Raw genomic sequence first — 16,606 nt, 5'->3', positions numbered from 1 at the left:
GTTTCAACTCTTGATTCAAGTATCAAGCAGCTTGATCTGTGTGCAACACCCTTTGAATGGCTCCTTGGCTTGAAACTTCTATCCTTCACATTGACACTGAGAGAGTCCTCCACCTGGAACAATTAATTTTGTTTTTTCTTGGTCCCCCATCAGCTGGATTAAAACTCTTTCCACAGTGCTCTCATTCCCTTTATACCCAAGTCTCTCCCTTCTCTACAATTTCAACCCTCACGAGGCCTAAAATCACACTGGCTCTGCCCTATATTCAGCTGCCCATTCTAGTGCCCAGGAAATATGGATGGAATAAATGAATGAAAAAAATCATTGCTTATTAGTATCCACCACAGTGAACATTTTTAGGTTATGCTTATTAAAAACTTACCTTTAGTTTCCCTTAGAAAATTAGCAATAACGATGCTAACCTTTGGAGGCACTGGTAAGATGAAAACATTTTTGGATGCACACCACAGCCCCACAACAAAGAATTATGTGTTCCAAAATGTCATCCGTGTAAAGACTATGAAAGCCTGCAGTAGGAGAAGGTACATAGAATTTGGCAGGTCAAAAGTGGTATCATTTTGTTCTACGTATTGGAGTCCACCTCTTTAGATATCATTAATAATGACAATTACATAGAGATACTGGTTTGTGTTTATTGTATTTTTGCCACCTGAAGGCACTAGACAAGCTTTTCAAAACTCTCGCTTAACTCTCTCAACAGTGCTATGAATTAGCAACTATTTTTCTCATTTTTCAGATGGGGAGACCATGATTTTAAAGTGTCTGTTCATTTTACCTAGGAACTTCTAAACATTGCAGCTGTTTTTCTTACCTAGGGAATATAACAGTAGCCATCCTCTGAACTGAAAGTAAGAACAGAGTGCTCCTGTCATAGTTTGAAGATTCCAGATGAACACAATACTCAGAATATTAGATTCTAGGTTTTTAGGCTTTCTTTTCACCTGAAGAGCAGGTATACCTTCTTACTTCATAAAGGTAGGCTGTTCTGATTACAAATAAGTGTTTAAGGTCCTACCAGATAGCCAAGTTTGTCATTGAGATAAATATTTTCCACTGAGGTCAAATGGCATAGCTAGTCATTGTGATTCTCTACCTAGAAGATCTAATTTATATATAAGATATAATCTGAGGCCATCTCCTTGAGATGGAACTAATTAGTGTCTCTTCTACCTCTACTTGGCTCACAGAAGTCGTGTGATATACTCCTGCATTTTATTTAACATGTAATAAATTAAACCATGAATAATTAAGACATCTCTGTGTTTAGGGCAGTATTTCTCCAATATTAAGGTGCCTACCCACCGTTCTTGCTAAACTGCATTCTGCCCTGAGGTTCTGCATTTCTACCAGCTTCCCAGGTCAGACTCCTGCTGCTGGACCATACACCATACTTGAGGAGCAAGACATTAGGAATCATTGGGATTCTGTGACACCTGAGATAGGGATGGCATAGAGGTGATGGCATCAAACTCTGTTTTCCTGTGCTACTCTCTGTTGTATAAACTATTCTTTAACCATATAGAGATTTCTTCTGGAGAGAATGGCTCCCTTTCAGTGGCAAAACACATTTATAAGTACCACTTCATTTTAAATAAAGCATCATATCTTTCTGCTTTTGCCTGGAAAGAAACAGCCTCTCCCTTTTTTTTTTTAATAAGCAATCAAAAATGAATTTATCATTTCTGATCATCAAAGGCGTTTTTATATGGTTTACAATCTTTTAAATGATAGAACAAATTCACAGTATCCTTGACACTGAAATAACATTTACAATACTTTTTTTTTTCTTTTTTAATTATATTTCTAAAGATAGCTGAGGGAACAGTTACAAATAGACCCTCTGTGCTTTTAGATATAAGTTATTTCGATCTCTGTATCTTGGTGAAAATTAGAAGACTTGCAGTCCCCATGTCCTGTCATGTTAGCTTATTTTGTAGGGAAATCAAATCTGGCACCTTTCAATTAACTTCTTTACCTCTGTAATCTAAAAACAAATGGAACACATTCTGGAGCAAGAAGGCATGCTTGCTAGCCCTGGATTGCCTTTCCTTCCTCCATTATGTCTTCTCTCATTTCATAATTTGCTGAAAGTCCTTTAAAAAAAAAAAAGAAAAGCACTCACAGGCAGGAGGGAGGTGATATTGGAAAATCATTTATTCTCAATCATGAGCCTGGCAACTCTTAAAGGAATCACAGTGGCAGAGCTCATGCATACCTGGAGGTCCCAAAGGAGGCGGGTGGTGGAAATGTGTCATAGATTGGAGTTTGGACAGTCTCCTTGGTAACTCAAGTGGGAGCTATTTGGGAGGAAGACAAAAGAAGAGAGGCAAGAATCGGGGAAGAAAAGAGAAGTCTTTTCTCTGCCTTCATGTGTGCTTCTGTGCATTATCCCTGCACTAGTTCATCTGTGTCAGATGGAAAGGATGCATGGGATTTTAATGACATGGAATGTGATCATGGCAAATTGTTAGGTAAGAAGCAGGAAGGTAAATAATGATTCCAATGATGTTATGTGCATTCTTAGGCAAAAGAAATAAACTTATCAGTTATCTCTGAGTGTTAATATAATGAGTAATCTCTATTAATGTTTTATTCTAACCTTTTCATTGCATTCTCTAGAATTCTCCACTAAGCAGAAGTAAGCTTTCATATTAGAATTTCAAGATGCATTTTAACAGGAGATGGAAACATACAAAGCTATAGCTACATCATTTATGAGTTATCATTATGTGATAAATGTATTTGGAAACAGTGCATTTGGAAGAATTTTTTAATAAGGCTGCATTTTTTAAAATGACTTACTCCCCATTTTGCATTTTGAAGATTTATAACTCTGGAGGGCTTCACATTTTTTCCCTTAGTGCCCAACTCCATCTTGTAGTAAGATTGATCAATAGGATTTGGAAATGATAATCATTCACCAATCCTGTGTGTTGACTGTGTGTCTGTTGCACTTTGATAGAACCTGTCCCGTTATTTTGATTTTGCGGATATATATATATATATATATATATATATATATATATATATATGGGATATATATATATCCCATATATATATATATATATATATATATGATATATATATCCCATATATATATCATATATATATCATATATATATGCACATAGATATTTAAGAGAAGGTACTGATTGGGATGCAGAGTTCACAGTACGATTGATAATAAGAGTTTCCTTTTGAAGATATTTCATTGTTTTCTTAAATATTTTTCCAACTAAATACTGGTTAGCTAAAATATATGCTAGTCCCAAACTTGCTATTTTTGAAAGGTTTGTGGGCATATCAGTACTTCTTATATAACTACCGTTAACTGACTCTCTTCTCTTTTCTTCCCTACAACAGATCACAGATTGTGCTTAACCAAGAAGTCCACAGGTCCATCAGCCCTGGCCTGACCTCCATCAGAGGACAGGAGTTCTGTCCACCCACTCTGGCTGTGTAGACCCCGCAGATAAAGTGGCCTCACCTGCTGCCTGCGTAGAAAATTCTCCCTATTGAAGTCTTTTGCACATGGAGGACAACAGCAAAGAGGGCCATACAGGCTGATAAGACCAGAGACATCAGAAAGGTTCTTTCACCGATGCCCTCGGGACATTTCCTGTAGCTGGAATTCTGGACTTTGACAGAACCTGTCCCGTCATTTTGATTTTGCTGATTATATATATATATATATATATATTTTTTTTAATTTTTGTTTTCCCCACCACATTGTATTTTCTTTCTGTTCTTCAGAAATGGGCCTGCAGACCACAAAGTGGCCCAGCCATGGGGCTTTTTTCCTGAAATCTTGGCTTATCCTTTCCCTAGGGCTCTACTCACAAGTGTCAAAACTCCTGGCCTGCCCTAGCGTGTGCCGCTGCGACAGGAACTTTGTCTACTGTAACGAGCGAAGCTTGACCTCAGTGCCTCTTGGGATCCCGGAGGGCGTAACCGTACTCTACCTCCACAACAACCAAATTAATAATGCTGGATTTCCTGCAGAGCTGCACAATGTACAGTCAGTGCACACGGTCTACCTTTATGGCAACCAACTGGATGAATTCCCCATGAACCTTCCCAAGAACGTCCGAGTTCTCCATTTGCAGGAAAACAACATTCAGACCATTTCACGTGCTGCCCTTGCCCAGCTCCTGAAGCTTGAAGAGCTGCACCTGGATGACAACTCCATCTCCACGGTGGGGGTGGAGGATGGGGCCTTCCGGGAGGCTGTTAGCCTCAAGTTGTTGTTTCTGTCCAAGAACCACCTGAGCAGCGTGCCTGTCGGGCTTCCTGTGGACCTGCAAGAGCTGAGAGTCGATGAAAACCGAATCGCCGTGATCTCAGACATGGCCTTTCAGAACCTCACAAGCTTGGAGCGTCTGATCGTGGATGGGAATCTCTTGACGAACAAGGGCATTGCCGAGGGCACCTTCAGCCATCTCACCAAGCTCAAGGAATTTTCCATAGTCCGTAATTCGCTCTCCTATCCCCCTCCTGATCTGCCAGGTACGCATCTCATCAGGCTGTATCTGCAGGACAACCAGATTAACCACATCCCTCTGACGGCCTTCTCCAACCTCCGGAAGCTGGAACGGCTGGACATATCCAACAACCAACTGAGGAAGTTGACTCAAGGGGTCTTTGATAATCTCTCCAACTTGAAGCAGCTCACTGCTCGGAATAACCCTTGGTTTTGTGACTGCAGTATTAAATGGGTCACGGAATGGCTCAAATATATCCCTTCATCTCTCAACGTCCGGGGTTTCATGTGCCAAGGTCCTGAACAAGTCCGGGGGATGGCTGTCAGGGAGCTGAATATGAATCTTCTGTCGTGTCCCACCACGACCCCTGGCCAGCCTCTCTTTACCCCGGCCCCAAGTACTATTTCTCCCACGACACAGCCTCCCACCCTCTCTGTTCCAACCCCTAGCAGAAGCTACACACCTCCAGCTCCCACTACATCGAAACTTCCCACCGTTCCTGACTGGGATGGTAGAGAAAGAGCGACTCCACCTATATCTGAGCGGATCCAGCTGTCCATCCACTTTGTGAATGATACTTCCATCCAAGTCAGCTGGCTGTCTCTCTTTACTGTGATGGCATACAAACTCACGTGGGTGAAGATGGGCCACAGCCTGGTGGGGGGCATCGTTCAGGAGCGCATCGTCAGTGGGGAGAAGCAACACCTGAGCCTGGTTAATTTGGAGCCCAGATCCACTTATCGGATTTGCTTAGTGCCACTGGATGCTTTTAACTACCGTGCCGTAGAAGACACCGTCTGCTCGGAGGCCACCACCCTTGCCTCCTATCTGAACAACGGCAGCAACACCGCTTCGAGCCATGAGCAGACGACATCCCACAGCATGGGCTCCCCTTTTCTGCTGGCGGGTTTGATCGGGGGTGCAGTGATATTCGTGCTCGTGGTCTTGCTCAGCATCTTCTGCTGGCACATGCACAAAAAGGGGCGCTACACCTCACAGAAGTGGAAATACAACCGGGGCCGTCGGAAAGATGACTATTGCGAGGCAGGCACCAAGAAGGACAACTCCATCCTGGAGATGACGGAAACCAGCTTTCAGATCGTCTCCTTAAATAACGATCAGCTCCTTAAAGGAGATTTCAGACTGCAGCCCATTTACACCCCAAACGGGGGCATTAATTACACAGACTGCCATATCCCCAATAACATGAGATACTGCAACAGCAGCGTGCCAGACCTGGAGCACTGCCACACGTAACAACCAGAGGTCCAGCGTTGTTAGGAAGGCGAACAGCCGAACTCTTTGAGAACACACACGTGTGTGCACATAGACACGCAGATCACATTTGATAAATGTTACACAGATGCATTTGTGCATTTGAATACTCTGTAATTTATACGGTGTACTATATAATGGGATTTAAAAAAAAGTGCTATCTTTTCTATTTCAAGTTAATTACAAACAGTTTTGTAACTCTTTGCTTTTTAAATCTTAAAAAAAAAAATAGTTGCTGAAGTACTGTACGGGGTTGTACAATGAGAACCTAGCGCCGAGGCAGAAGAAAGAGTGATTCTTCCTTATGATGCACATTAACCACTTTGCTGTGGTAGCTGTCAGGATAAATTCCTTTCCGACAGCTGATGGTCAGATGAAAGGGCATATTCATATGGACTCCTCGGGGTAAGAAGAATAATGGGTAAAGCAAGAAATGGCTGAGATGTTCTCATGCTATTTCTATGCCTCCTGGTCTGGAAGAAAAGTTAAAAAAAAATTCCATGAAATAAGAAAGGAGGTAGTTACCCTGAGTTGACCCAGTGCAGGAAATTTAGAAAACATCAAAAGGAAGCCGGTTCCTGTGAGATAAGTAAACCCAGCCTGACACAATCTAGAAAATCAAGAGCCAATTTGAAAAGACCTTAGAACCCCAGGGGTGGCTTTCTGAGTGGGAGCTTAAAAATCACTCTTCATGCTTCCCTGGCCCTATGTGATAACAGAGTTAGAGACTTGAGTATGATTTCAGTCATCTTCAGGGACCGGTATGATCAGTCCTAGCAAGAAAAAAAAATCCCTTAAAAAGTGTCACTATTCAAATCATATGTCAGGTTGAATCACATTCAACAGAGATATATTCTAGAATACTTTTTTAGAAGAGCCTAATAAAATAATGGGAAGAATTATATTGAATGGAATTATTTTTGATAATGAGAATTATTTGGGTAGTTTCACTGAGGCTATATCAACATGATATTTAGACCAATGAGAAAAAAAGTGTTTAAAATATATTAAAACAACTTCTTATTTAAAAATTACTGATACTATTTAGACAAAAGCAACTGATCAGTGGTTCTATGACACTCTATCAACTGACTTTATTAGTATCATGTTGAAATAGCTTGAATTAATACCTTTATCCCCTCTCAAATTCTTGTCTTCCAATCATTTCGCATCTATTTTTGTAATTAAGTTGTTTATGCCGCCTTTGTTTGTTCCCCTCTGCTCAGTATTTCGAAGAGAATTATGAATGCCAGTCCTGGTTGCACAAAATATCTTTATGTACTTACATGTTTTAAAATGCATATTAATTCTCACTGCTAATAATTCTATAAGGACACATCAAAGCTGGCCAAAAGAATGCGTATTTTTAAAAGCAATACCAGGTTTCCATCTCGGACCGACTTTGATCCCGTTCAACACTTGAAATTTCATGTGTTCTTTTTCGATTGTGGAAGTTCCTCCAATTGGGAATTGTGGAGGGATGGTAAATCTTCTGTAAGACCACCGATGAAAAATGAACAAGTCAGAGAAGAAGAGCTTCCCCGAATGTTGGCAGAGCAGGGCAGCAAGCAGAGGGCATAGAATAGAGAGGGATATCTGCACTTAATCCTAAATGTTTTTGAAGCAATGTCCATCTTCAGCAAGCACGTACCATTTACTCTAATCTTCACCACTCCTTAGATGTAGAAGGGCTATAGATCACATGCATTATCTGAAAGAAAGTGCATCCTTGGAAAATTATTTTGGAAGATCGTGTCTAGGCATTTCACTGCGTGGTATATTTCTGTTACCACTGGCCATTATTTTAGGGACTCATGAAGTAAATGTCACACTCATCTTGCTTTCTCTGTCTTTTTAAGCAAAATAAAACTGTGATGCGTCTTTGTAAAAGTTTAGGTATAAAACGCTATGCAAGTTTTTCTTTATAGTAAGAGCTTTATTTTCCTTAACGATATACCCTGACTTATATATGTTTTAATCTCCCTCATCCCTCAGAATAAGCAGAACATATAACTGAAGCTAGAATGTTGTAGACACAAGACTTGAAACTGTGCAGTCAATAGAGCTGAATTTAGCTATGAATTAATTTAAATTAATTCTGAAGTGACTCTGGTTTCCATTTTAGTCTGTTAGCTAGAGGGTCTTCGCTGTTGTGTTTTTAAAGATAGGTCCATACCGTGAAGGGATAAGACAACCTGCGAAGGTGACCAGTGTAATAGTAAGCCAACTAAAATCAGGACGTTGTCGTGGGTTTTTTTTTTTTTTGTACTTAACTGGATAATGTCCTTCCACTGGCCTCTTCCCCTTGGCTATGTAGATAAAACTATTTGTTCAAATGATGGTACTCTGGCTTTGAGGGCTTTTATTTCTGTTATCCACAAAACCATTCTCATTTATTGGTATTGTACGTTTAACTCCCAGTGGGAATTTTGGCTGTTGAGACCTCTTTGCTTTGGATCAGGAAGAACGAGAATGGAGAGGTTCTTGTAATATCTTTGGGGATTTTACAGAATTATTCCAGGTTTAAGTGGCACAGTGGAGATCTAGTCATGTGAAATGGTTAGGGTGATCTGACAGAATTTTCTCTACTGAAGAGCGAAAATCTAGTTACAGGATTTATTTTGATCTTGTGCACATCATGACCAAGAGTGCTACGACTACAATCAGCCTGCCATTTATAATAACATAACTGGGGCTCTCACCTATACCAGGATGGAAAGTACATCATAAAATCTGTAAAATCTCAGGCATCTTACAAAAATTGTTGAATGACCATCCCTGATGGATTATGCTTTCACTGGCATGTTTCATCATCAGACTATGATCTGCAGATACATCTGCTCTGTATTTTCTCCTCTTTTGGTTTTCGTCATTTTGTATTTTGAGGTGATTAGTCAAGGTTAAGGGTGCAGGCCAAGACCAGGTCCACTGGCTTATAGAGAGCTTGATGCTGACCAGCTGCGATGATCTCAGATAGTATCCAGCCTTGTCAGAGTGCAGAAATATGTCACAGTACAGAGGACATTTCAGAAGGAGAAGGCATAGCCATGGTCACACAATATTATCAACAGGTATTCATACCCTGGGTAGTTGCTCATACCTGCTTGTTTGAGGAGATGTTTTGATCATGGAGAGACCTTGGGCTTCACTCAAACACTCTCAGATGCACTACACACACATCACATGGGACATTCACAGGCAGAGACCACAAGGATGTTCCCTATTTTCTGTGCACAAGGTGGAGGACGATCTCTTGCATTAGGGAAAAAAGATGCAATTTCTAATTATCCAGATGTTCATTGAAACTATATTAGATATTCCCCCCCCCCCAAGTTACAAACAAAAATTATGATGTGACCGATCTGGTAAAAAGTCTTATTGAAGTAGCGCATAGCACAGCTCCATTTCCTACTAGTGCTGATCGTAATGGTCTTAGTCATTTCACCATGTCAGAACTTCCTTCTCTTCATGTTGTGAGCAAGGCTCCCACTTAGAACACAGGGCAGCTTTGTGGTCCACAGGGAGCAGGTGCCTCACTTGATCAGCAAACCCAGCTGCAGGGCCATTGCAACATTTGACTGTGAAGTGGCTCATTTCACTCAGTGTCTTTGTTTATGGCACTTTTCTCTAACTCTAATAAGGAGACTACACTTTACTTTAGAGCATGACAATAGCACCCATGCTCATAACTTTCCTTTTCAGATTCACAGGACAGCCAAGCAGAAGAGTACCCAACAGGGAAAAGATACATACACAGAACAGCTTCCAGTTCTTGATCTTGTCAAATATTGCCTGATGCTCTTTTATTTATGTCAAAACACTAAAGTTAGGAAGCTGTAGCTCACATCCTTCTTTGGTTCCTTCTGCAAGGTTGAAAGACAATTGCTGGCATTGGGGGATGCTTTTCACTGGCTGTGGGGAAGATGTGTTTTACACAGATGATGATGCTGTTATAACAAATCTTCTTTTGCTATATTTCTTTTTTCTCACTGCACACCCACCCAAAGAGCACAAAGCAAGGCCATTGTGACAGGCATTTTTTAATCAGTATGAAGTACGCATGTGCGTGCATACACATAGACCTGAGGGCATTTGTGAAGGTTGTCCATAGGATGTAAGAGACTTGTAATCAGTTGAGGCATGGTGAGTCACCAGCACTGCTTGTCCCCCTCTAGGACTGATCTATCCACTGAAATCAATCTGATGACTTGTTATTGTTTGAATCATTTGTCGATTTGCTTCTGGTTTGTGTGAAGCGTGTTCTCTCTGACCAGGAACTTCAAGGAGCTGGAAGATTCTGCATCCCACATCCTCTTGAGGCCTACCGTGTCACACACTCTGTTAACTACAAACTTCACTCCACGCTATACAGTACCTTGTTGATATGTTCAGTAAAGGCTTATTTTAAAAGAAAACCACATTGTGTTTATCTACTCAGTTCATTGGGATACAGCCAGTACTTAGTATTGTTAATGTAAAAGAGGAAGGAGGAATGGAAGAGGTAATAGGATTTTCACATTCTCCCACCATGCAAACAACTCGTGTTGTGTAAGGGCCATTTGATTCTTTTTTTGTGTGTGAGGGGTTTAGTGAAAGCCTCATGTTCTTTCCTATTTCCCAACTAAATTTTGTGTTCTCACAAGTATCCTTAACATATACTCACATATACAGAACGTATTGTTTTATGTTTGTGAAATTGATGTTGTTTAGGATGTAGATAATGACAATGTAGTTATCCAGTCAGAATAGTCTTCTCCCTCATAATCTGCTCTTAACATGCACTATTGGGTTTGAATGTCAGTTTTCTTTAAGAATCCTCATGGTACTTTTCTCCTTCAGAATTGCTCAGAGCTCATCACCTATACTTTTCTATGGGACACTCATGAAAATGTGTCTGTTCAAGTTCAATTCTGGATATTCTGGATTAGTCTCATGGGATGTTCCAGAACCCCTTTCCCTAACCTTCTTGGCCATTTTCACCACTGATGTATTTGACAGAGATTGAATCAGGAAATAAAATTTTGACATTTCATTTAACTAGTATCACTTATTTGTAGACCCTCTGCTGGAAAATGAACTACGAAAGAGAGTGGTAATCGGTGACTCCTATTACATTGGGAATATTTTATGTAAATTAATGTCCTTTTTATTCTTGGTTGGCTTTGCCAAGTGTTAAGACATTACTGTATGGAGACTAGATCCCTTCACCAAGGAGTACCTTTCATTTAAAAGAATTTATGAAAGTCCTGCTCCTCTGTTCCAGGCCCCAGGCTGAGTTCAGAGGCTTCATAGAACAAATGCAGTGCTAGCCAAATCAAGCCCGAGTTCTACTCCACCGTGTCCATAGATATTTCTGTTCATTCAGTGCATTTACCTACCCCTCATCTACTATGTATAGTATTGTTAGGTTCTATTGAGAATTCAGAGAAAAATGAGACTCTGCCAAGTAAAGAACACATGGATTTTGTAATTTATTTTTTGCCTGATGCCCTCATGTCACAGAACACATATAATCACCTGCCATTCTTTTTATTTAACTAGCAGCATGTCCAGGATAATGAGAGAGAGATAGATTCCTACCTGTTGGGAAGGTGGATGGTGCATCTACCTTATAGGTTGATCTTTGCTTTTAATATGTGATGCAAAGTGACATCAAATTGACAAAATCAGAACTAATTTCAAATAAAGTTTTCAAATGTATGCCAAGTAAAAGTAATTGAAACATTAGGAACTGTATTTTGTAATTACACATGCAAACTCTTGGATCTCTATTATGCACCAGAATGGAAAATTAATCTTGAATAATAATGGCACCTGACAATTATCAAGCACCTATGTATCCAAAAGTATGTATCCAAAATGCTTTGATACACATTTGCATTTAGTCATTAAAATAACATGTAAAGTATGGTCTCTTAATTTTTCAGATTTTAAAACTCAGCCCCAGGGACATTAAATGATTGGTCCATAGCCACAAATACTGTAAATGGCACATTCAGGAACTAACCCCAGGCAGGTCTCCATGGACATTTAGCAGTTTCCCTAAATTGATTGGCCTTAAGACTGGCCTTTGGGATAAATTCTTAGTCAGTGTTTAAAGATATATGAATATGGAACTATAATTTCTCTCCGTGGGTGCAATATTAGTTATTTATGACTAGTCAAGGAAACACTGGGAAAACCTCAAAAAATACTTGGCTTTTAAAGCCCTTTTTCATTCATTCCAGTTTTTTTATAGAAATTCCATTTTTTTTTTCTGAATGTGTAATGCCCTCATGCTCGATTTGAAGGTTTCAGGTGGAAGCAAAATATGTCTCCACCCACAGAGAGATGGAACTATGAGACAACTTGACTTGGGCTATTTTTAGTAATCATTTGTTTCATACATGAGAGGTTGCCCCAAGTATACCGTACATCCTGCTGAAGATGCACTTACGTCAGAATCTGTTAGAGCTGTAGGACCCTGACTTCAGGATTTATACTCACTGTGGTACAAATAAAGAAGGAGTGCTTTGTGAGATATTATTGGGGCTTTATTTTCTTGAGTTGTGTTGAAAGTTAAGGACACAGAACTTTTAATGATATATCTCAAACCAGATGTCTTTTTAACATGCACACCCAATGATAATACCACTTGTTTACTCTCTTGGTACAAAGTCTAAACAAAGTGAAAATTTCAGTGTATCTTTGGAGGACTCTTATGATTTCAGGGATATGAAAAACCTCCATATTGGGCCCGTCTTCTTCGAATCAAATATAACACTGCTGGCTCAGATGTGGTTAAAATGCCTACATTGAATACGTGGGCCTTTATTCGTTTGCTTTTATTTTCATTCTGCAAATATTTACTGGGGCTAGGTAAGTCTGGGGGCTGAATAAGAGAATTTTTCAGGGGAGTTAAACTGCATCAACAAAATCCATCCTAGTAGCCACATATTCCATATGTGGCCCAGGCAGCCCCTGAGCTATGCTTCCATCAAACATTTACGTGTTGGTTTAAATAATCCACCAAGGATTCAGCACTTGCCTAGGCCTCTCAAGTATGATTTCTCTGTTTCCTGACTTTAGTCTTTTCCCACTTTAGCCCTTCCTGCATCCTGGGACAGAGGAAAATCTATTAAAACTGGATGCATGTGATGTCTTGCCTTCAGAATATCCTATTACCATCACTTGCAAGATAGAATTTTAACACCTTGTGTGACACATCTGAATGCAAACTGCTCCCTGGCATGCCTTACCTGTCCTGCCTCTACCTTTGTTACATTCTCTAGACAAGACTTACATTTACAATGAACATACACAGGAAGCTTTTAGTTTGTCTCGCAGCCATCACGAGTGCTGGACATTCACTCAAGGAATATCATCTGACATTCTCCTTTGCCTGGGGACATGCTCATTTTAGATATAGGTCAAACATGCCCCTTGAAAAACCGTTTCAACCTCACCTGCCAATTTTATCAAGCCCTCCCCCCATGCAGTTAATATCACTTCAGAATTTTTTTTAGCACCTACATATTTTAATTTTCTATGGGCTTTTACTTCATACTCACACTCTGGGTGGCCTGGAGGTGTGGAATGTATCTATGGATTATTTCACCTCATTGCTATGCTGAGCAAAGTGCCCAATCCCTTCTAGAAGACCAGCCACCCCCACTAGTCACTTTGGGTGAAGTGACTTTAAAAAAACCTCTGAGATCTGTGGAATTCTGAATTATGTGGAATCATTTAAACACCCCAATGTGTACTTTACAAGAAGGAAAAAAAAACATATTTTCTAAAAATGACTCATATGATGTATCTTAAAGAAGTTTTACATATTACATATCTTAAAGAAGTTTGGGGTTTGTGCTTATGTGATGGTCACACATTTGTGTGATTTGAAAGCTTTAGAAGGAATCGGGATGTGTCTACACCTACAGGATGAGCAGAGTGAGCTACCGAAGTAATGCGAAGAACTTACTTTTTATGTGTTACGAACAACCTGAAAACTCTGAGCCAGTTTGCAGAAAGGCACGTAAAGAGGTGTCTTTACAAATTCACCTTGTAAAAAAAAGAAAAGTGTCACCATCATGAAAAGTCTCAAAGCATGGGTAGACATAAAGTCAGAAATGTTGACAGTTAGTTAGTCAAAACGAATTCTTCACATGTAAAAAGCAGAGAGAGATGTTTCTTTTGTTTCCATCAGCAAAATCAAAAGAGACAGTTATTATTCACTGCCATAGCCTACATAAAAATGCAGCATGTGTCATTTAGAGGTCCCCATTGTGTGATCCTATTTGGGAATGAATAGTCTGTCCTAGAAATAACAGCCCCTACAGGAGGCACTGGAGAGGGGTGGTTAGGAAGAGCTCACGCTTGAGTTCACTCACATTTACTTTGGAAACTTGCCCCTGCAACTGACCAGACACAATTCACTTTGGCATTGACTTACACTTCAATATTATCAGTTCCCTTTTCCATAAATGAGATCGATGATGTTGAACACATGGTGACTGGAAGAATAAAAGGCATGGAGCGAGGTTGGCCTAGTATCTGATGCTGAGAAGCATCACATAAATAACATGAACATGATGTATTTTTCATACAGGACGAATCCAGAAACACATGGTGTCATAGTGTCACCTTTTTAACATGGAAGTCAACTTCCTGAGTATTAAGATCAGAGTTACATATAGGGTTTTTTTTTTTTAATTTAAAGGTAGTTAGCTTCCAAAACTCCACATAACTGTGCACAATAATTACCAATACAAGTCTGACAGTTTTTCATTTTCCCTATTATTTTTATTTTTTCATTTTTTATTTTTGCTAAGGAAGAGCTAAGGAAAGTGAAGTGCCACATGATACCAGAACAGCAGCACGTTCTTGTCTCATGAATGGGACCATTGAACAGCTTCGTTGAACAGAAAGAAAACAAACTCCTTTGTAATACAGTATCATTCCTCTCTAATCTGCAGAGCACACATAGGTTTGGTTATTGTGGAAAATCAGCTCAAGAACTGGGAGTACCAAAGGACCCTGAGAATGACTGTTGAGCAGAGGGTAGAAAACCAAAACATTTTGTAAAGTCAGGGAAATAAATTTCTGTTCCAAAAATCTGTAATCTTGTAATCCCAGTGGCTCAGGAGGCTGAGGCAGATGATCACAAGTTCAAAGCCAGCCTTAGCAACAGCGAGGTTCTAAGCAACTCAGTGAGAGACTGTCTCTAAATAAAATCCAAAATAGGGCTAGGGAAGTGGCTTAGTAGTTGAGTGCCCGAGTTCAATTCCCAGTACCCCCTCCCTCCCCAAAATCTATTATCTTATTTATTTACTTATTTTTTTCAGTGCTGGTAATCAAACCCAGGACCTCCACCTCCCAAATCTATAATTTTAAATGACATGATGTTGGTTCATTCTATGATACCACCAACCATGGCATGTAAGTGCACCTTGCACAGTGGGCATGGTAGCAACCAAAAGGAAGAATATTTTTGTGGCTATGCAAAGCAGATGTTATAGTCTACCACCTGTTTTGCAGTAGCTTTTTTCAATAGGTTCCATTCTTAATTTTGTAATCTGGTAATAATTAAGAAGCATACATCCTCTTCAGCTAGATCATGTTGTCTTTTATTACCTGCACACTTTCTGTTTGTGGGAGTTAAAATAGTCTTAAAGCAGCTCAGTCATTGTGGTCTGTATTAGCATCCATTCCCCTTATTTTTCTTTCTCTTGCTCAATAAATGTGGAAATTCAGATATCTGGGTTCTGAGGGGAATAGTATTTTCTCTTCTAGTCCTTAACTGCATAGTTTAATTGGTTTCAGAGTATTTATTTGTCAAGTATAAATGGAGAGCAGCATTCTGTGGTCTAGCCAATCTCTGTTCTAGTTGGAGGAGTGTCTGTTTTGATTGGTTGGCCCCTAGCTGTTTCTATTGAAAAATATTTTCAATCAGCCCTCATAAGTTGGAAAATGGCATGCTTCACTATTATTTCTGAGATAAGGGGAACAAGGAAGTGAATTGCTTTGCAATTGAAGTCAACCATATTGGACAGAGGGTGGCAGTGTCTATAGGACCATCGCCTATTAGATGGGAAGGTATATCATTCAAACCTGACAGGTCTCTTTAATTCTGGGATCAAACATGCCTAGAGCTTGATTTAAATCACTGCTCCAGCTCACACTAACCTTGGGTGTTGAGAACGTTTATGCTTTAGTTTTCTTGTCTTTAAACAGGGAATAACAATAATACCTCCATAATAACAGCACAGCACAATACCTGGCACACCCCCAAGCATTCAATACATGTGAGCGACTATGTGAAAATATTCAGAATTGGTGTATAAAAAGTTCGGTTGCATAGCTTAGCTCTCCCTTTGATGTTGGGTAATATAATTTAGCTCTCTGGCTTGTTCCTTTTGTCAAAAATGTGGGAGTTTAGTTGAGTTAGTTTATTAGTCTAAGTTTATAAGTTTAGTTAGTTTATTAGGTCTGCTGGGACTTTAAATTCTGTTTCATACTTCTTAGTTTTCTAGGAAGTTGAGTTTTTGTTTATTGGGCTGATTTGTGTCCTGTGTTCTTGTAAAATTCAAGAAGATTTGTATTGAATAGATAGTAGGAATATTCACGCACTCAGCTTCATTGACTTTATTATAAAGTCAAAATGCTTCACACTAGTTATTACAACCTGAAACTAGACATGTTTGGGAAGTCACATGCATGATCATGGAAAGGAGGAGCTATGGAATCAAGAAGAACTGTGGTTTTATACCTATGTGGTCTTATTTTATGTTGCTAAGCCTCAATTTTCTCCTAGGTGAAATGAGGTATTAATATATCTAAGGATTAGTAAAG

The 16,606-nt window shown here is 39.6% G+C and overlaps 2 protein-coding genes across 2 annotated transcripts in view; both read left to right on the top strand.

The window, feature by feature from the left end:
• LOC113192026 (uncharacterized) overlaps positions 1–3,582 on the top strand; it is an 80,344-nt gene extending 76,762 nt beyond the window's left edge. The window contains exon 2 of the mRNA XM_026402003.2: positions 3,384–3,582. Within this exon, the coding sequence (XP_026257788.2) occupies positions 3,384–3,401 (18 nt within the window). The 3' untranslated portion in view covers positions 3,402–3,582. The remainder of the gene's footprint in view (positions 1–3,383) is intronic.
• Positions 3,583–3,713: 131 nt separating this feature from the next.
• On the top strand, positions 3,714–10,870 carry Flrt2 (fibronectin leucine rich transmembrane protein 2). The gene has a single exon (XM_077799999.1). It carries the CDS (start codon positions 3,776–3,778, stop codon positions 5,756–5,758), a length of 1,983 nt encoding a protein of 660 aa, XP_077656125.1. The 5' UTR covers positions 3,714–3,775; the 3' UTR covers positions 5,759–10,870.
• The last annotated feature ends 5,736 nt before the right edge of the window (positions 10,871–16,606 follow it).

Source organism: Urocitellus parryii, chromosome 6 (assembly GCF_045843805.1).
Source record: "Urocitellus parryii isolate mUroPar1 chromosome 6, mUroPar1.hap1, whole genome shotgun sequence".
In the NCBI taxonomy this organism is placed as follows: domain Eukaryota; kingdom Metazoa; phylum Chordata; class Mammalia; order Rodentia; family Sciuridae; genus Urocitellus; species Urocitellus parryii.
This window is presented reverse-complemented; position numbering and strand designations above follow the sequence as displayed.

Coding starts and splice junctions, on each gene's coding strand:
- Flrt2 (XM_077799999.1), top strand. CDS start 3,776: ATGGGCCTGCAGACCACAAAGTGGCCCAGCCATGGGGCTTTTTTCCTG.